This window comes from Portunus trituberculatus, chromosome 20, assembly GCF_017591435.1.
Source record: "Portunus trituberculatus isolate SZX2019 chromosome 20, ASM1759143v1, whole genome shotgun sequence".
NCBI classification, from domain to species: Eukaryota; Metazoa; Arthropoda; class Malacostraca; order Decapoda; family Portunidae; genus Portunus; species Portunus trituberculatus.
Window position 1 is genome coordinate 7276127 of NC_059274.1, and position 20985 is coordinate 7297111.

The 20985-nt window shown below is 39.6% G+C and overlaps 1 protein-coding gene across 1 annotated transcript; it reads left to right on the forward strand.

The window, feature by feature from the left end:
• Positions 1-15165: 15165 nt before the first annotated feature.
• Positions 15166-19776, forward strand: LOC123506720 (tRNA (adenine(37)-N6)-methyltransferase-like). Its single transcript, XM_045258985.1, is given in 7 exon segments — positions 15166-15826; positions 16805-16962; positions 17266-17416; positions 17683-17716; positions 17719-17848; positions 18191-18896; positions 19298-19776. Coding segments are annotated over 7 exon segments (1464 nt in total). The 5' UTR covers positions 15166-15761; the 3' UTR covers positions 19518-19776.
• The last annotated feature ends 1209 nt before the right edge of the window (positions 19777-20985 follow it).

The following is a 20985-nucleotide window of genomic DNA, read 5'->3' on the forward strand; positions in this document are numbered from 1 at the left end:
AGGTATCGTGCCTGTTGTGTATACGTGAAATTGTCGTACTGTTTTATATATCGTAGTATGATTTTACGTTCACTACACAGTCGTTTCCACATTGACCGATAATTTTACGTATCAATAACGGTCCCTCATTACAATCCAACAAGAGGAGAAAGATGATGACGTTGCTGTTGTTGATGTTACTACTATCGTCATTATCATCATTACCGCCATCATGACCACACAAAGCTGTCACCACCACCATCACCACCAACACCACTGCCCAAACCACGCCAGTGTCTACATAATACGCTTATTATTCCCACTATCAGTCCTGTACAAAGCGTCACACCACTTCAATCAGCTCTATTATGTCGCTAACAAAGACACCAATGGCCGCACCACCAACAACACACGCAAAAAACAATGAAAAATAAAAAATAAAAAAAATACACCCGCTTTTCATAATAACATCCATTCAAAATATATAACCAGATAGGCAGAAAAAAATATACATGGACTGAACTCACGTGAACTTCATAACATTTCATAAAAAAAATAGGTACTTGCTTTTAATACATATACACACACATACATACATACATACATACATACACTCTGTACTGTAGCCCCCCGTCCTCCCTCAAAATCTAAACTGATAACGTTATCTTGTAATCGTCAGGTATCGCTCCATCTGTTTGAGGTTTGCACACCAGGCCCTGCAACCTTCCCACAGCACTGATCGCCCACTGCATGCAAGGGATCCCTGCCTCAGCCTCCCTGCTCATCCTCTTCTTTGCTGCCCCGCTTCCCTTTCCTGTCCCCTTCTGACGCACGCTTCCTCCACTCCCTCGCTTCTGTACACTCTCTCCAGCTCCTTTTTCTGCTATTTTTTCAGCGTCTAATCCCCTTTCCATCATCTCCTTTGTGTATTTCAGCCCTTCTCCTTCCCCTTCTCTTCCTCTTCCTCGTCCCTTGTGGTTTTGTCCACTCCAGTCCCTTTCCAGCCGTCTTTTCCTTTAATTCAGCCTTTCATCATTCCTCTCATGCTGTTTAACTCTTTACGTTTCTTCTTTCCTGACTTCAATCTTTTCCAGTCTTTTCATGCTTGTATTCCAACCCTCTTTCACGACCATATAATGTGTTTTAGCTTTCGTCATCTCTTCTTTCCTGCTTCAAACAAGTATTTACTCTATTTTCATCATTTTAGTCCTCATCCAGCCCCCATCTTGTGTTTAAGCCCTCTTTGTTTTTCTTCCCTGCCTTATTATCTCTCTAATTCGTTTATTTCACAATTCCAGCCCAAATCTAGCTTTTCCTCCTCTTAATCATCTCCCCATCATAATATTCTTTCCTATTCAGCCCCTACCCAGCCTCTCTTTTCTAATATTCTTTCAACCCTTTCTTGTTCCTATTCCTCTTCACCCTTTTCTTTCTTGCTCCCTACCTGATATCATATTCTTCCTCAGACGTCTTATCTCACAGTGCCTCGCTTCTCTTATCTCCTCTCCCTCGCTTTTTAGACCCTCCACAATTATGCCACTTTTCTTCTCAGTCTTTTGAAAGCCTTGCACAGCTATGAATATTTTCTATACACTAACCTATGCACTCATTTTTTACCATAACCCACTCTTTAATCCTTGTCTATCCTCCATTTCTTCTTTACACACACAAAAACAAACATTTTTTTCTATCTAAACCCAATCATAACCCATGCACTCCATCTTAACCCACTCTTTAATCCTCGTCTATCCTCCATTTCTTCTTTACACACACAAAACCAAATATATCTCTTTATCTAAACGCCATGCATTTGATCCTAACCCACTTCTATGCTCTTCTCAACCCTCCACCACTCCCTGATCTGTCTATTCTCCCTTTTCTTGCTCTTTACACACGGCAACAAACATTTCTTTCTATCTAAACCCATGCACTTGATCCTAACCCATTTATATGCCCTCCGCAACCCTCCACCATCTCCTGATCCGCAGTACAGCAATCCAGCAACAACCAAGTATCCACGAACGCTGTTATAATCATCAGTCTCGGGGTAATTTCTCCTTCAGGTTGCCTTCATCAATCGCGGCAGTAATGAAGCGGCGCGTAATAGCCCAGGTGTGAGAAGGCCCCTAAGTCACGAGGTTATTTCTGCAACGCTCCACGCCACCAGTGATTAAATGTAATTGTTAGTGACGAAATCGCGGCTCTATCTGCTATGTAGCTTGTGGTTATGCATGCCAAGGTGCGTTCATTAATATTCCAAGGGTTATGTAGGTGAGAAAGTGAAGAGGATAGCGGGGTGTTTTGTTTTCAAGGGGTGTAGTGATGGTGGTGTAGCGGTATGACATTATAGCATTACGTTAAGTGGTTCAGTATACGCGTGCAACAGAAAACGGAGAGACGTACAGGTAGATAGATTAAATTAAAGGTGTGTCTATTATAGGTGAGTGGTATTGTGGAGACGTGACGGTGGTGGTCATGGTGGTAGTAATGCTATCAGGATAAGTAGAGTGGTAGTAATGGTAATGGTGGTAGAGATGCATAGATTGGTGGTAATGGTGATGACTGTGATAGTGATGATGTAGATACTGCAGTAAGAATGAGTAGTAGTAGTAGTAGCAGTAGCAGTAGTAGTAGTAGTAGTAGTAGAGATGGTGATGATGATGGTGGTGGTGGTGGTGGTGGAGGTGGAAGTGGAAGTGGAGGTGACAGGACTAGAGAGAGAGAGAGAGAGAGAGAGAGAGAGAGAGAGAGAGAGAGAGAGAGAGAGAGAGAGAGAGAGACGAAGTGGAAGTGTTAAAGGAACGAGGGTCAAATCCTCAAATGTGTCTATTTTGGGAGTGGCGAAAATTTATCAGGCAGGTGTTAATCCATTTACAGCAGGAGGAAGAGGAGGAAGAGGAGGAGAAGGAGGAGAGAGAGGAGGAAGAGGAGGGAATGAAAATAATAATGAAGATGATGGTGATAACAACAGAAAGAATATATGGAACACTTTTTTGTTATTCCTCCCATGATGAAAGAAGAAGAAGAAGAAGAAGATGATGATGATGATGATGATGAAGGAGAATAATATAAATAACGATGATACGCTGTACTATAAGCTGACCATTGATACTCCGACTGTCTCACCATTAAAGAATAGTTGAATAGTTGACAATTAAACAAGAGAAGGGAAGAAATATGAATACTATCGGACAATTCAAAGCACACACACACACACACACACACGCACACACGTGGTATTGGCGGTATCGAGCAGCCGTGTCACAAAGGAACAAGCAGCGGGTTTAGTGATGTGTCGTGTGCTTTGTCTCGCTGAATCACCAGATATTCGCTTCATTTATCTGTGTAAGGAATTCTGGCTAAGGCTTAAGACAATAATAATAAACTGAATTACAGAAATCAATATAGACAGCTAATTTTGTCGCTATTTATCTTTTTTTTTACTTCTTTAGTCATTATTATTACTTATTTACTTTTTAAGAGTCTCAACATCTTTTTTATAGTCCAAACTTAATGTGTACAAAAAAAAGCGCAAATTGGATCTTTTTATCACCTTATTTTTCGTATCCTGAATGTCACCCTATACCAAGCACCCCCTCCTCCTCTGCTCCCTCTCCCTCTCTCTCTCCCACTCCCTCCCACTCTCCCTCTCACACGTGGAGACGAACCAAAAGCTAAAAAATATCCATCGACCCAAGCATAATGACGGCCACGTGACGCTCTATATAGGAACCTAAAGGGACACGAGCTGATGACAACTTGCCTCATCACAAACAAAGCCAGCAATTCACTCCCCTTGGCCCGGCCCGCTTCCCACAACGAGATGACACACTTGGCTGAGAGATGAAGGGTTATCAGAACATTTAGAACATTACGACTCGTCTCCATATTCTGAAACACCCTTGACCATATCACTATTTTCAAAAGGTTCTAGTTAACTCTTCATTGATTTCTACGCGTGTTTCTATGACTCTTATGACAGATTACCTCGATTTCTACATTAACTGACGAAAAGGTCTTGAGAACCCAGCTGACGATCTTTGTGGCTTTATGTAAACCAGTTGTGTTGAGAGCAAAGCGACTGAATTAATACGACTCTGATATAACGATACACATAACTCAATAATTTATCCTTTTTAACTCATTTTCAGGTGTAGTCAGATTGTATCATGCACTTACTATAAGGTGTCCTGTTTATTTTCTATGTTAACGAGTTTATAGTGGAATTTATTGGGTCTTTTTTACGATCATAAATTGATGAATAAATGAATAAGAATACCTAACCACAGTTTTTTTTTATGTAAGAAGGAAAAACTGACCAAGGGCAACATAAACCGAAAAAAAAAAGCCCACTAAGTTGCCAGTCCCGTTGCAGGTCCGAGAGAGTTAGGCAAAATGAAGGGATAAATATCTTGAAACCTCCCTCGTAGATGAAATGAAGTCATAGGAAGTTGGAAATTAAAAGCAGGCAAGGAGTTCCAGAGTTTACCTGAGTTATTTTCCGAGTTTTTGAAATAACCTTTATATAATCCAAAAAGCGTTTCAGAATGTTTTTAATGACAGGAAGAGTGTTTACGTGCCAGCTGAATTCTTTGCTTATTCATTGTTAAACTCTATAAAAATTTTAGGCTCCGAAATATTTAAAAAAAAAAAATTTCTTCTCTTTTCTTGTTCTTGCATTTATTTCGAATTATGACGACCAAGTTAAAGGTTCAAACTGTTTACCTTGTGTAGATGAGCGAGCTACGAGGTAATGAATTCAATCAAGGCGGCCTATACATCATAATTAGGCAAGTGTGATTTATCCTCCGCTCCTAACAAGGCCAGGTAATAACAAAACGCGCATCTGTTGACCTACCGAATTTTAATGGGATTACTTCAAGCAAACAACACTAATATGTGATTAAAATTATGATTAGCTTCCATCATTGACCCTTATTGTTATGCCTCGCCTCTCTATCTCACCCTGCCTTCCTCTCCATCCCTCACCCTGTCACCCTGGCTTCAACCTGCAGCGCCTTCCTCTCACCCTTACTTCATCCTTCTCCTCCTCCTCCAGCATACCCTGCTTCACCCTGCTTCATCCTACCTCATTAGCCCATCCCTCACCTTATCATTATTGATTTATTCATTTATTGATCTTAACTTCACTTTTGCCTCACCCCATTTTTCCCATCTCAGTCTATCAGTCTCTCCATCTCACCTTATCCTATTTCCAGCTGCTATGTTCCATTTCACTTCACCTTCACAGGATAGGTGAGCTCAGTGGCTTGTCTCACTTTTACCATTACAGTATTTTGCTCGGCGTAATATTCTCAGTATAGGAGGAAAGAAGGAGAAAAAGTGGTATTGGCGATATGAAATATTTAAAGAGAGAGAGAGAGAGAGAGAGAGAGAGAGAGAGAGAGAGAGAGAGAGAGAGAGAGAGAGAGAGAGAGAGAGAGCTTGGTTGTCATGTAAGGAAGCATATACTCTCTCTTATATAAAATATGACATGACACTCAATCAAAATGTAATAAAGCTTAAGAAAAAAAAAGGTTCTCTTCTTCCCTCTCCTTTTCTATTCATCACTCCCTCTGCAATAAATTAATCAGAACTGACTTGTACACGCACGTAGAGTACATCAAGTAACCTTCCACCTTCAGCGGACAGAGAGAGAGGAAGAAAAATATTTATACAACCTCGTACTTCTGTTTCCCTTTGCATATGAGTACTAGTGTGGGAGGAAAAATTTGTTTATACCAATAATTCTCCAAATCTGCACCACGTGACTAGACTTGGTGCGCCGCCTGTCCTAGATACATTACCACCAAACATTGAGAGACCTAGGCCAGTATTCAGAAACGCTATGCTCTCTCACCACGACTGTTTTCAAGGATAACAGAGATAATAAGCGCAGTTTTCAAGAGTGTTTCTCCTGTTAATAATGTAGAAATCTTGTCACTCTGCCTCTAGAACCATAATAGAACCTTAAAAACCTTGTATAAATTCAAATTAAATAAAGCCTTTTGAATATGTGGAAGTGAACAATAGAAGTGTTTGAGAATGCGAACTCTATTATTTTGTACTCAGGCTTATGAATCTTGAGGATTACTGTCTTAATTATCATCTCCCCCAGTACCAAGGTGGGATGTGCTGCTGATGTGAGTGATACGTGAGAGAGGAAAGCGTTAGTGTGGAAGAGATGGGAATTTATGCGTGTGAGAGGTGGGAAGGGCAAACGTAAGGAGGTTAATGGTAAGGGGAGTTAATGAGTAGATATGGTGGCAGCGGTTAGGATTTAGGGAATAAGGCATGAGTAGGGTTGAGAGAGGATGGAGGAGGAGAAGGAGGAGGAGGAGGAGGAGGACACTGGAGGGGAGAAGATGAGAGGGCGTATCCTAACATACAAGTAGCGAGGCGTTAGAAGCACGATGGGGTGACAGGACAGTGTGGAAAGAAATAAAGGGATGAAGTCAAGTAATGAGAGGGAAAGGACACTGTAGGACACTGGGCGAGAGAAAATGAGAGAGCATGTCCTAACTTCAATCAGCGAGGTGTCAGAGCCATGATGAAAGCTAGAATTGCAGAGATGAGGTGACGCGACACTGTGGATAAGGGAAAGGGTGAGAGAAGGTAATGAGAGATGGTGCACATGGTGAGATCGTGTATCCCAGTCCACTAACTAGGCAATGATACCTGATACCTTAATAGTGGTTAACGAGTGCTAACTGTGACGTCATGGTGCTGAGGATGAGTAAAGGCAGGAAGTAAGGGAAGCTGAGTAACTTATTGTATGTGAGTAAACAGGTGGATGGATGGGGAAGTGATTCGGTGGATGAGTAAGCGTGAGTCAATAGGTTAGTCACCGTTAGTGGGTCAGTGGACAGTGTATTAATTGGTATTTGTGGTTGTGAATGGGAAGGTTAATTAATGTGTAGGTGGAAGGTTTGGTGGGTGATGGGTGATAGGATGATGATGGTGGGGGATGAAGGATGGGTGAGTGGGTGGGCCTGTAGGTTGTGAGCTGTGGGTGGATGGGTGGATGCAGGTGGCTGAGTGGCAATGGGTGTATTATACTGGATGGAAAGTAAGGAAGAGAATACTGGCAGGACAATGCAAGAGGAGGTAATAGAGCAGGAGGAACAAAAAAATTATGTAGGAAACCGTGACATAATACCATTAACAAAAATACACACACACATACTCGAACCAAGCAATTTAGCAAAATGAAATGGTAGATTTAGTCTTTCTCATATTCTCACTTCAGAATTAAACTATTTTTATTCTGGTAGTTCTAAACTTGTTTTGAATGAATCTGCACTCCGTTTCCGTAACAAATCTGTTATATATATATATATATATATATATATATATATATATATATATATATATATATATATATATATATATATATATTCCTCCTCCTTCCCCAAAGCCAACAAAATATCAGACGTAGGAGAGATGAAGAGAAGGTGGGCCGTGTATAGATGACGCTGACGGTGGATTTGAAGAGAAAAACGTGATAAATACTTCACCACATCCTTAAAAAAAAAAATGGCAATAACACTCATTACTCTACCTTGATATACTAAGATTACATATCATAACTTACAAGAAAAGCTTTGCCCACCACCACACACACCACAAGCTGGGAAAATATGCACTGAACACCACGTAATCATGTTTGCCTGCAGAGAAAAACAACAGCGGATCCAGCAATGCACCCCACCTCACCATTCCACCTCCATTATCCACCTCATTGTCTTCCACCACAGCCATGCTCACTTCCTTACCTCCTCGAGACCTTCCATGGTATTTTCCTTGGCGATAAGGCGTTCATGATGAGAAATTCAGAGATTCACAGAGATAACACAAACCGTCACCGTCACTCCCGCCGATGTCTAAAATATCTGTCTCTGGTGTGGTTCTCTGTGATTGGTCGAGCCACCACCAGGTTACGCAACGCTGGCTTCCTATTAGCTCATGGAAAAAGGCATTTGTTTACAGTCGTACTTGGAGCGAATAATTTTTGTTCACCATCGAAGTTACTGTCAAATAGAGCTATATACATCAACACGGTGAAGTATTAATGTATATGATAATAAGATCTTCACAAAAGGGCAGTAAATATTGGCGATTGTGCTCACATTACGTAGTATTTGAGAGGATCGAGCTATCCAAAGAGTACGGGGGTATTTCACGGGTGGCTTGAATATTTTCTTTGTTTTCCATTGATATTACCATTTTTATTGCATATTAATTTCCTTTGCCAATGCATAGACTGAAAACCATCCATAATTAGACAATCTATAAGTTGATAGTGATTATTGGTTAATAGCGCACTGATGAATAAACAAACACTTTAATGCATCTGTTTGCATCCCGCTGGGAAATAATAATTGAGAGGCAACAAATGTTTTAACGAGTCACTCTCGCTCTGCCTCGTAATTAAATAAATAGCTATACATTATCAAAATTAATATACCCTGATTTAGTAAATTGTTGCATAACTGTAATAGCACGAACAGTACATATGCATATAAATGGCATCATATGAATACAAAAACGACTAATTCACGTACTTTTTACTCACAATAGCCTCGTGTCATAAACTAAAACTATAAGGCATTCTCACTCATGATATTAAGAAACTACAAATCAAAATACATAGAATAGAATAATAAACTAATAAAAACATCTTAATTCCCAAGTACCAAAGTTCCTCGGAGTCATTAGGGTAAGGTCCTGAAATGGTCCCCTGCAGGAGGTTAGGGTTATCTAATAGTTCTGATGGCTGTTGTGACTCAGTACTCCCTCAGGACCAGCCAGGAGAGACCGCGTGGGTCGAGGTAATCTCCAGTACCAAGATATTTTTCACATCTATAACTATTAAGAAAGGGACTGTATGAAAAAGATAATAGGAAAGAGAGAGAGAGAGAGAGAGAGAGATTTAATTCTATTCAACTTTCTCGATTAAAACTTTAGAAACGCAGACGAAAAATAACTCCGGCTCTTAACGCCTCGCTGGGCCGTGACAGATTAAACTTTTGCAGGGTAATGATTAGGCTTACCATTACTGCCGCTGCTGCTATTATTATTGTTATCATTATCATTGTTTTTGCTGTTGCTGGTGGTGGTGGAAGTGGTGGTGGTGGTTTCGATGTTGTTGCCATCATTATGCTCCATTACCGATCGCTATAGACACATGATACAAGGCCGTCCTCCTCCTCCACGGTTGGGCACGTCAAGGGATCAACGTCTTAGCCTGCTACTCGCTGGTCGTGTGTAGTGCAAAGCGTACATTTAGATAGCGCTCCACTGTCTTTTCACCAACACACCAATTGTTTGCTTCGAGTTCATGAAAACCATCCTTCATCTTCTTCGTACGACCCTATTCCCACTGTGTAGTAGGGTCAGCCACTCGAGTTGACCATCATTTATCGTCTGCACAGAATATTTTATTACTAGAACACAAAAGAAAGTCAGTACCACGCGAAGAGAAGAAATAAGTCACGGAGTGTGAAGTATACAAGCTTGGCAATTTTTGTGCGCCTGAGAGAATAACTGTATTAGTAATCTCGAGGTGCTAAGGACTCCTACAAACCTGCAACCCTTCACCACAGATATAAGACAGCGGTCCGTTTAGCGTTAATTGCATTGTTATTATCTCCTCAGTCCTACATATTACAATTTAGACGTTGAAACTGCCTTAATATTAATAACAACAATAGCAAAAACAACAACAACAACGACAACAACTACAACAACAACAACAGCAACAACAAATACAACAAAAACAACAATAACAACAATAACAACAACAACAACAACAAGCAACAACAAATACAACAAAAACAACAATAATAACAACAACAACAACAACAACAACAACAATAACAACAATAAAAAAACAACAAATAATCAAAAACAATAATAATAATAATAATAATAAACAACAACAACAACAACAACAACAACAACAACAACAACAACAATAACAGCAACAACGTCAAAAACAACAATAACAACAATAATAACAACAACAACAACAACAACAACAACAACAACAACAACAACAACAATAATAACAGCAACAGCAACAACAAAAACAAAACAACAACAACAACAACAACAACAACAACAACAACAACAACAACAACAACAACAACAACAACAACAACAACAACAACAATAATAATAATAATAATAATAATAATAATAATAATAATAATAATAATAATAATAATAATAATAATATTATTATTATTATTATTATTATTATTATTGTTGTTGTTATCGTTATTATTATTATTATCATTACAACAACAACAACAACAACAACAACAACAACAATAATAACACAAAACTAGGGTAACAGCAATTTATAAAAAAAATAATATTTCACATTTCATAAGGTCATTTTTACCTGTTTCCTCTCATTCCTTCCTTTCTCAAGAGCTAATACATCGTTTACCCGCCACAAAAACATTCCAACCCTTCAACATAAACCCACTAATCCTTTGTTTCCATTCATCTCGGTCCTTTCACTTGGAATCCAGTATCATCTAAAGGGATCCTCGAGGGGATCTGATACAACTCACTGTGCACTCGGTAAATAATGCTACCCTGTGACAGCTGGAGTTCTTTAATGAGGAGGGTGAGAGCTGTCATTACCGGACACTTGATTGAAAGGTGTCACGGGGCAAGATGAGGAAGAGGGAGAGCGTAACTGACAGGTAGGTTTTGTTCATTAGTGAAGGATGTGACAGATGATTAACAGGTATAAGTATGAAGTATTCTCAAACACTTATGTGCTTCGCCTCCACTATTTCAAAAGGCTTTATCTAAATGTACATGCATTTTTTCAAAGGTGTTTTTACGCTTCTAGAGGCAGAGTGACAAGATTTCTACTCTTGAAAACCCCGCTAATCATGTCTGTGGCCTGGAAAAATAGTCCTAGTGAGAGAACAAAGCGTTTCTGGATACAGGCATTTGTACTACGTGTGTGTGTGTGTGTGTGTGTGTGTGTGTGTGTGTGTGTGTGTGTGTGTGTGTGTTTATGCAAGAGGGGAAGCTGGCCAAGGGCAACAAGAAATTAGAAAAAAGGTCCACTGGATTGCCAGTTCCTTCAAGGATCATAAGAGTTATCCAAAAGTCAGGGAGAAATGTCTTGAAACCTCCTTCATAAAAGAAGTCAAATCTTAGAAAGATGGAAATACAAAAGTAAGCAGGGAGTTCCAGAGTTTACTAGAGGAAGGTATGAATGATTCATAGTACTGGTTACTCTCGTATTAAAGAGTTGGACAGAATATATATATATATATATATATATATATATATATATATATATATATATATATATATATATATATATATATATATATATATATATATGTGTGTGTGTGTGTGTGTGTGTGTGTGTGTGTGTGTGTGTGTGGGGAGGGATACGTGTGTGTATCTAGTATCCCTGCTGCGTTTTGTATCCTGTTGCGTCTTCGTGAGAGTTTACTGTCTTGAATTACAAACTCTCTCTCTCTCTCTCTCTCTCTCTCTCTCTCTCTCTCTCTCTCTCTCTCTCTCTCTCTCTCTCTCTCTCTCTCAGGTTGGCCAGCACGTGTCTGTTCCCACAACCGGGGTCAAGGAGAATGTATCACACAGCCAGCTACGTATAGTTCTGGCGGAAAATGTCCCTGGAAGTGCACCATTAAATCTCATTTACATCAAACAGCTTTTCTGAATCTTCCTTCGTCTTCCTGTCTTCCTCCTTGCTCCCCTTTCCTCCTCCTTCTCATCCCTTCCCTCCCTCTCCTCCTTTCTCTCTCTGTCGTGGCCACTATTGTATCATCTAAATGGCGAAAAATGAAGCGCTCGTTTTAATAATTCAGGTGAGTATTGCCTAGGGAACACGTTTTCTTTGATTAGCAGAGAGGGAGGGAGGACAGGAAGCGTTGTATCATGCACACAATGGCAGCGGGACACAAGAACATTATTACGACAAGTGTGTGGAATTGTTTCTATTTCCTCATGGTAATTAAGCTCAGTGGAGATAATTATAAAGGCGTAGCAATTACCAGTTGTTTACATAAAAATAATACACGACCCCCCTAATGTTATGTGACCTCCCCCTCTCCCCCTATACACGCGCCCCGCCTCTCGTAAATCAGGGTGCTTGCAATTTACCGCCAGGCTGAGCTACGCTGTGAAATTTACGAACCCATGAAGTTCTAATTATAAATAGTGCAGTGGGGAGGGGAGGGATGGGAAAAATGTTCAGAAGCCATATAGAGTGAGTGACCTGTAAAAGTTATGATGCCTTGTTGTTATTGTTATTATTATTATTATTATTATTATTATTATTATTATTATTATTATTATTATTATGACGATGTGATGTTTCATTGTCAATACCGGAGGGAAAAAAATATGTTTTCACTGCCGGTCTCTCTCTCTCTCTCTCTCTCTCTCTCTCTCTCTCTCTCTCTCTCTTATGATAAAAATAAAAGCACCAGCGGTTTTTTTTTTTTCGGAATTATGATAACAATTAACTTTTTAACCTTATAGACTGTTTTTCCCATTTTTTTCTCTCTATTTGCAGCCAGCGACAATGGCTGGAGAGAATTACATGCCGGTGTAATAATAATGATGATGATGTTGATGATGATGATAGTGATAATGATAATAATAATAATAATAATAATAATAATAATAATAATAATAATAATAATAATAATAAATATAATTATTATAATAATAATAATAATAATGATAATAATAATAATAATAATAATAATAATAATAATAATAATAATAATAATAATAATAATAATAATAATAATAATAATAATAATAATAATAATAATAATAATAATAATAATAATAATGATAATAATAATATCAGTTCTTTCACCTCTACTTTGCATAACTATCACTGTAGTATTGGTGGTAACAGTAGTACAAGTAGTAGTAGAGGTAGTAGTAGTAGTAGTAGTAGTAGTAGTAGTAGTAGTAGTAGCTGCAGCAGCAGCGGCAGCAGTAATAGTAGTAGTAGTAGTAGTAGTAGTAGTAGTAGTAGTAGTAGCAGCAGCAGCAGCAGCAGTAGTAGTAGTAGTAGTAGTAGTAGTAGTAGTAGTAGTAGTAGTAGTAGTAGCAGTAGCTGCAGCAGCAGCGGCAATAAAAGTAGTAGGGGAAGGTGGGGTAAGACGGACCACCTAAGAAAGTAACTGAGTCTAGAAACCACATTTATATGATTTTTGGTAGTTCGTGAGTTTGTGGTGGTGCTTTGGGATGTTATCTTTGAAGTCCTCACCCGGCTCACAGTTTTTAAAGGAAAACAATGAAGCACAAGAATTTTCAAAATAATAATTTTTACTGGGCCCAAAATAAAATGATGTGGTAAGAGGGAATCCCAGGGGTCAATCTTACCCCGCAAACTGAATATGAAGAAACAAATCCTAATTTGCATAAAGCACAAATGAAAAACTCTTCCTCGTCATCATTGTATCCTTTCACATTGCCCATGAGCCAAATTTATTGGTACAAATCAAACGAACAAACAAACAAAAAACAAGTTAAAATAAACTCCCTCATCATCATCTCTCCCTGCACAACTTACTGACACAAATCACACAAAAACCTCTTCCTCAGCATCATCACCATCTATCCCTGCACATTGCTCATGAGCCAAGCTTTTGCAATTAGCACAACAATCCCACCCTTCCCCTCTCATGGGGACCATCTTACCCCATTAGTAAATAATTAAATGCCGAAACGTTTACCAAAGTATCTATGTTTACTATGGCAATTTATGGCATCTATATATCATGTATACACTCATGGGCATGTATAACATAAATACTAAATCATTATAATAACTATTTCAATATAAAACAAGCAGTGCCTTACCTTGCGCATATAACATCAGCACTGCATAAAATGACAATTTTTTTTCCCTGTGAAGCACAAGGGAAACTTATCGTTCCTACTTGCAGTGATGTCATCATTGTTGGGCGACGTGAAGGACATTTAGGAGTCAAATTTTGAAACTTGCCCTTTATGCTTGGATTTAGAAGGGGTTCCGCCTTACCCCATATTGGTCCGTCTTATCCCACCTTCCCCTAGTAGTAATAGCAGTAGTAGTAGTAGTAGTAGTAGTAGTAGTAGTAGTAGTAGTAGTAGTAGTAGTAGTAGTATTAGTAGTAGTAGTAGTAGCAAGAGGAGGAGCAACAGTAGCAGTACTAGTAGTAGTAATAGAATAATAGCAACATCAGCAGCATTAGCAGCAGCAGCATCAGCAGCAGTAGCAGCAGCAGCAGGTGCAGCAGGTGGTAGCAGCAGCAGCAGCAGTAGCAGCAGCAGCAGCAGCAGCAGTGCAGGTGTTGTAGGTGTTGTGTTGTTGTTGTTGTTGTTGTTGTTGTTGTTGTTGTTGCAGCAGTTGCAGCAGCAGCAGCAGCAGCAGTAGCAGTGGTGTTGTGTTGTGCAGTTGCAGTGGCAGCAGCAGTGCAGCAGCAGCAGTGCAGCAGTGTAGTGGTGGTGCAGCAGCAGCAGCAGCAGCAGTGGTGTGGCCAGCAGTAGCAGCAGCAGCAGCAGCAGCAGTTGTTGTTGTTGTTGTTGCAGTGGTTGTGCAGCAGCAGCAGCAGCAGCAGTAGCAGCAGTAGCAGTAGTTGTTGTTGTTGTTGTTGTTGTTGTTGTTGTTGTTGTTGTTGTTGTTGTTGTTGTTGTTGTTGTTGTTGTAGTAGCTGCAGCAGCAGCAGCAGTAGTAGTAGTAGTAGTAGTAGTAGTAGTAATAGTATAGCAGTAGCAGTAGTAGTAGTAGTAGTAGTAGTAGTTACAATAGTAGTAGTAGTAGTAGTAGTAGTAGTAGTAATGATGATAAAATGACAGTTTCTTCACCCCTACTCTGCATAACTGTCACTGTCGCATTCCCAGACAAGCCGTAGACACCACCCACCACGCCCTCCACTATATTTAGCACCAACCCTGCCAACGCCTACAGCCAGCGCCGTTCAGAGGTGCAGGAGGTGAGGCAGCAGGCAGACTGGCGATATCATAGACACCATTATTTTTCAGAGAGAGAGAGAGAGAGAGAGAGAGAGAGAGAGAGAGAGCTATCTTTCCATTAGTACTTGTTTGGGCTGTGTCGGGAACACTGTGTATGAATGAGGCTGAGTGCTTGCTATACATAAGCTGTGTGTGATAAGCCTATAATACTTTCACAGCCCTTTAACCTTCTCCGCTACCTTAGCTGCATATGTTTCTATTTTTTACCCGTATTTTCACGCTAACTGCATTTATGATATTGCTAACTGCATGCCTCCACTCATTCCACGGCCTCGCTACACAAGACTTCCTATTGTCATTCCTTTTCTGTCCATCTGTCTAATGCAACAGTTGACTAGTATTTTCAATCATTTGTATGTCTATTTACTTTTTCATTTAACTATTCATTTGTTTATTCATGACGAGACAAGAAGGGTGTGAGGCGTGGACACTGCATATCAGAGAAGACGAGGGGCTGGTAGGGACACATTGGCCCTTCACGTCAACGCTCTTTCTGTCAAAAGTTCTAAATTCAGGGGAAACACTTCAGAGCACAAACAAGGCTTCATAGTATGCTCATTAAGACAAAAGTAGAAGCCAGTCACTGAGATTAGTATAGTCAACGCTGAGATCTTAGCAAAAAAATACAAAAAGAAAACCAAATCATTGTAGGGTCGACTAAAGCAGAGAAATTAACTCCATTCTATCACGGCTCATACGCTAATCAAAAACAGTGAATCAGTGACATCTCCAACCTCTCCACGATGACCAATGCTGCCATCCTCGCCCACCAGCTCACCCAGGCACGCAACGAACTCAACAACCTAAGGTGCAGTGCATGGCAGCCTGACACGCTTGCAAAGTGGTGTGAATGAAACACTGAAAGACACGCTAGGCGATTAGGTGTATTAGAAACGCCTTGCTCTCTCACCACGACAGTTTTTCAAGGCCACAGATACAACTAGCTGGGTTTTCAAGACAGTTTCTCCTTTTGATAAACTTGAAATCTTGCCAATCCATCACGAGAAACATAATTTATCCTTAAAAACACGAGTATCTTCAACTGGAGCCTTTGGAAAGCAGTGATGGTGAGAAAGTAAAGCATTTCAAAATAACATGTATACAGGTAACCAGCATACAGGACTTTTGTGTATTGGTGTGTAAGATAATAACTATCTTTGCAAACTACAGTAGGGTTATCAATCAGTGGTGTTATAACTTGCATTACATCTGTGGCGGAACCTTCAGGATGCACACGTGGTTATCTCTCCTTCATTTTTATCTATAAATCTGTTTTGTTTGAATCTTGGAACAGCCACTCACTGACTTAACAAACAGCCCTCATTAGATTTTCCTCTCAAACCACTGGATTCAAGGAGGTGCAAGGTAACAAATGGCAGGAGAGGACTCTGTAATCAGGTTGTTATTCTTATGGTTATAATGATTTTTTTTGGTAAACCACATTAGACTTATTTCAAAAGCTCATTATCAATTTTCAATGCATTTTTATGTCTATTATTAATTTTACAGATTTTTAACTAAATAGTAAAGACCATATAGTAAAGTTAACAAGCATTCCAGCTAGTGGTCACTATTATATGAGCAAAGGCTGTGAAAGCTGAAATCCATGTGTTTATGCAATTAGTATTAGCTTCACACAATGCCAGCCAGGAAATTAATCACATCACCTCATGATAAATAATATTAGCTTCATACTGTGCCAGTCAGTAAATTAATCACGTCATTTCTTAATATTTCACCCTCAATCTTGTACATGATGTAACTCTGACAGCAACGCACATTTCAGGAAAACGATCCGAGGGCTGCAGGCAGAGCACCGAAAAGATGTTTGCCAGCTGAAGGAGATGATGGCCAGGACCCACATGCTCCCACCCACTCCCCAGTCTCCACTGCAGCCTGCCAATGTCCCCCCTGCAGGCCCCTGCCGAGACTGGGAAGCAATAGGTAGTGAATGGTGTTTGAAATTTAATGCATGACTGAATATACTTGAAGTTTCATTATCAGCTAAAATTTTTTGTAAAACTTTTGATGGCCAACAAGTGATTAAGTTAACAATCAAGTGCTTCCCTATTAATTAATATATGAGTATAGGTAAGCATTACAAAAAAAATTAAAAGGCTTAAAGTTTAAACTACATATAGTTCATTAGCTTCTCCCTCGTTATTGAACTGATTCTTTTCATTACAACATTCTGCAAAGATGTCAGAATCAGGTTGATGTCAGTATTGAGTGTGTTGGTGTCAACAGGCCACATCAGATCCTGGTTCCACACTAAGAATGGCACGCCCCGACAAGGCAGTGTGAGCAGCCTGACCCGTGGTGTGCTCAGGCTGGCCCCACACACCTTCACTAACCCTCACCATGCACTCCAGGGGCTCCAGGATTTCTCCCATGTTTGGTGAGGACTTATCTTTGTTTGGAAGACAAATTTGTGTTTTTTGTATCATGAATCAGAGAGAGAAGGTGTTTTTCCTCATCTCTGAAGCAATGAAGACTACTTATAATACATGAGGTACTGAAGACTATGTGAAAATAAGGACAAATAGAATTATGATGATGATATTGTTGAGTAAGGCTTCATGGCAACAAGAGATTACAAAACACAGGAAATATGTATGAGAGGTTTCTATATGGAGGCTATATTGTACATTTTCTTAAATACAGGATTCTTTTTGTATTTGACAAGAATGAGGGGAGTGGAAAGGCCACCGGCGGTCCAAGGTGGCACCTCCCCGACTGGGTGGGCAGCGGGTGGGGGTGTTTGGCACACGCTCCCCCCACCGTCCCAACCCTCTTGGTCTGACACTTGCACGCCTTGACAGAGTTGAAGGTAATGTGATGGTGCCCCAGTGTGTAGCTGTAACTGTTTCTTTCCTTCATCATGTAACACCTGAGCTCACTAGTTTGCCTGAAGTGTTGTGTAATGGAGACTGCTTTTTGGAAATCACTCTTATTCCTCACTAATTTGGAACAGAAAGTTTCACTGTGCTGTACTGTTAATCTACTGCTTGTACCACAGGAAGCTGATGCAGAGAACCATTTTCACTCATCATATAAAACTTTACACTTTAGAGAACATGGAACTGTTTACATTATACATATCCAACCATGAATAAAGACCTCTCATTTTCCTGATATGTTATGCTTTCCTAACTTCCTGTCTGCATCACAGGGGATTGTCTTCACCTGTCAGGCCTTGACATCCTGGATGGGACACCAGTGCTGGACATCAAGCCTTACATCCTGCAGTATGATGCTCCACCTGTCATTGCCTCACATCTTGCCAATTGTCACTCAACAGTTCCTACCAAGCAAGATGAAGATGCAGATTCCTTACCTCTTGGACATTGCATTGAGGGTGAAAAACATAGCAGTAACCAAGAGAACCAGGATAAATCAAGTTCTCAGATAGAAACTGGAAGAATAACATGCAGTAAAAGTGGAGTTTCGTTGAACAAGCAAACACCAGAGAACTACAACATGAGATTAACAAAACTGAGTGAAATAGCTGCCACAAATGAAGACTCAAACAGGACATCAGGTGATATAAGTGCCAGTAGATCACAGAAACAAGACAATTTGATCTCAGAAGCATGTGGAGAGAAATATAGTGAGATAGAGGGACATGTTCTTGATCATGTAAGGGGAATGGATGCAAGTGAAGCGGGAAGCAAGGAGAAAGAGACACATGTTCCTGATGATGTAAGGAAACTGTCACTGTGTGAGGAGGGTAAGCAGGAGAGTGAAGAGGGAAATACAGTGGTGATAGCTTCCTGGATCACAACACCTCCCACTGCCTCCCTTCAAGTGTTGTTTAATCCCATAGCAGAACAGCAGCTTCTAGCCTTCTCTTCTCAGGCTGAGGATGAAAACTACAGGTATTGAAGGATGGGAATGACAGCACATGTGAAAGTACATATGTTTGTTGATTTTAGTGTAACATTGTCATTTTTTTCAGTGTTCATCTTTGTCATTAGTTTTTTTTTTTTTTTTCCCACTAGAATGAAAGCACCCTTGTAATCCCCAATACAGGAGAGTGAATGGTGTAATTTCCCTTTCATCTATGTATTGCTGTGGTCAGACTGCCAATAATCAAGTAATTGTCACACTCTTACTGTGCTTTACATTTTCCTGTAGCCAATGCCTGTCATTTGCTGGTAGTCTTACAAAACCTAAAAATTGATAGAAATCACAAAAGCACAGTGAAGGGAGTGTAATGTATTACCTGACTATAATATCATGGCTTTCTCTAACATATAACACCATTTACTTCTGGCAGACTTGAGTACCTGTCTGGTGGGGGGGAGTTGAGACAGGCCATTGCCAGTGTGCTGCAACAGGACCCTCGCTCAGACTATCGCCGCAGGAAGTGTGCCTCCCTCCTATATTACTTCTCTGTGGACACTGCTCACATCACTGCCTGGTTTGAGGGTACTAGTGCTGAGGTGCTGAGAGTCCAGTCACTCACCACTATGTCTCATGTTTCTCAAACAGAATGACCTTAATTCTCTTTCATCATTTGATTTTTTTGTTATTCATGTTTCTTTTTTTATCATGTGTTGGCATATGAAATAATCCTTTTTTCTCTTACCTCCTTCCCCTTTTAACTCTGTATGTATATTGTTTTTTTTTCCAGTCACTTATTATGCAAGTTAATTTTTTTTTTTTTTTTTTTTTCTTCCTACAAATCTTGTACTTCATGTATAATGTTTTTCCTTGTGTTGTCAGGTGTTAATAAAATAAAAAAAAACTTTTAAAGTCATGCATTTTTCTCACTGTAAGGAAGCTGTTATGACTGCCTGAATCTAAGTTGGCATGGGTTTTTATGATAAAATTAAGTACTTGAGAGACAGAAGATGGATAAGAATTAGATAGAAAATAGCAGATAACAATGAGAAATGCCAAGAAATACTAACAACAAATGAAAATTAATCTTAAGTGTCTTAGTGTATGGGAGCAGGTGAGACTGGGAGTTGTGATAGAAATACTAATGAGAATAGATGCTTAATTAGCAATGCAACAAGAAAGATAACAGATGAGAGTTGGTAGTTGTAGAGACAACTGCTAGATAAGACTGAGGACAAAACGGGCAAAAACAGATGACAATGAGAATTATAAATGATTAAGAGATAGCAAATGAGAATAAAAGATAGTTATTAGGAGAGCACAGGTGAGAATTAGAAAGGTAGCAACTAGGAGGCAGCAGGTGAAAGTGAGAACTAGAGAGAGAGAGAAAATGAATATTGATTTAAAGCAAAAACATGAAATAAAGGAAAATATTAAATGAAAACGAAAGCAAAGAAGAATAATTAGAAGACATACCGGTGAAAGCATAATTTATCAAGGCAATCAAGAACAACAGGTGAGAACGGAAGCTATAAGTAAAGTAGTAAGTAATGAGAATTCGTCAGAGTAACCGAGATAAATCAGGTAAAAGCAGAGAGAGAGAGAGAGAGAGAGAGAGAGGATCCAAATAATGATAGCAAGCAGGTGAGGCAAGCAGAAGCGAGGCTAGGTAGGGAGAGAGTTTGTCTGAGTGGGAGGGTTGCCATGGTAACAAGCAGTGAAAGTTGCAGGTAGTAAGGGATAATTATATCTCTCTCAACGATAGAGGGGGGAAAAAGATAAGAGTGTAGACGAGATCAGTATTTGGAGAGCGGACCAGCAGATTCCTGTATTAAATGCGTATCACACGGTTTCATAAATTACTAAGTAGCAGCTCACTAAATGATTGTACTGAATGAAATATTACTGAATGGAGGTAAATATTGCTTGCGAGAGAGATTCAATAGATTTAAAACTACACAGGAGTTAACAAACATTAAGTTATTCCCAATATTAATTAGGATGTTCCATGTATAGGTAATCACAGTAAATTATAACGAACTATATATACCATAGAAAGAATTCCGGTAGTCCTATATCAGAATATGCCTACCAACCATGTATCAGCATCGTGCATCACTA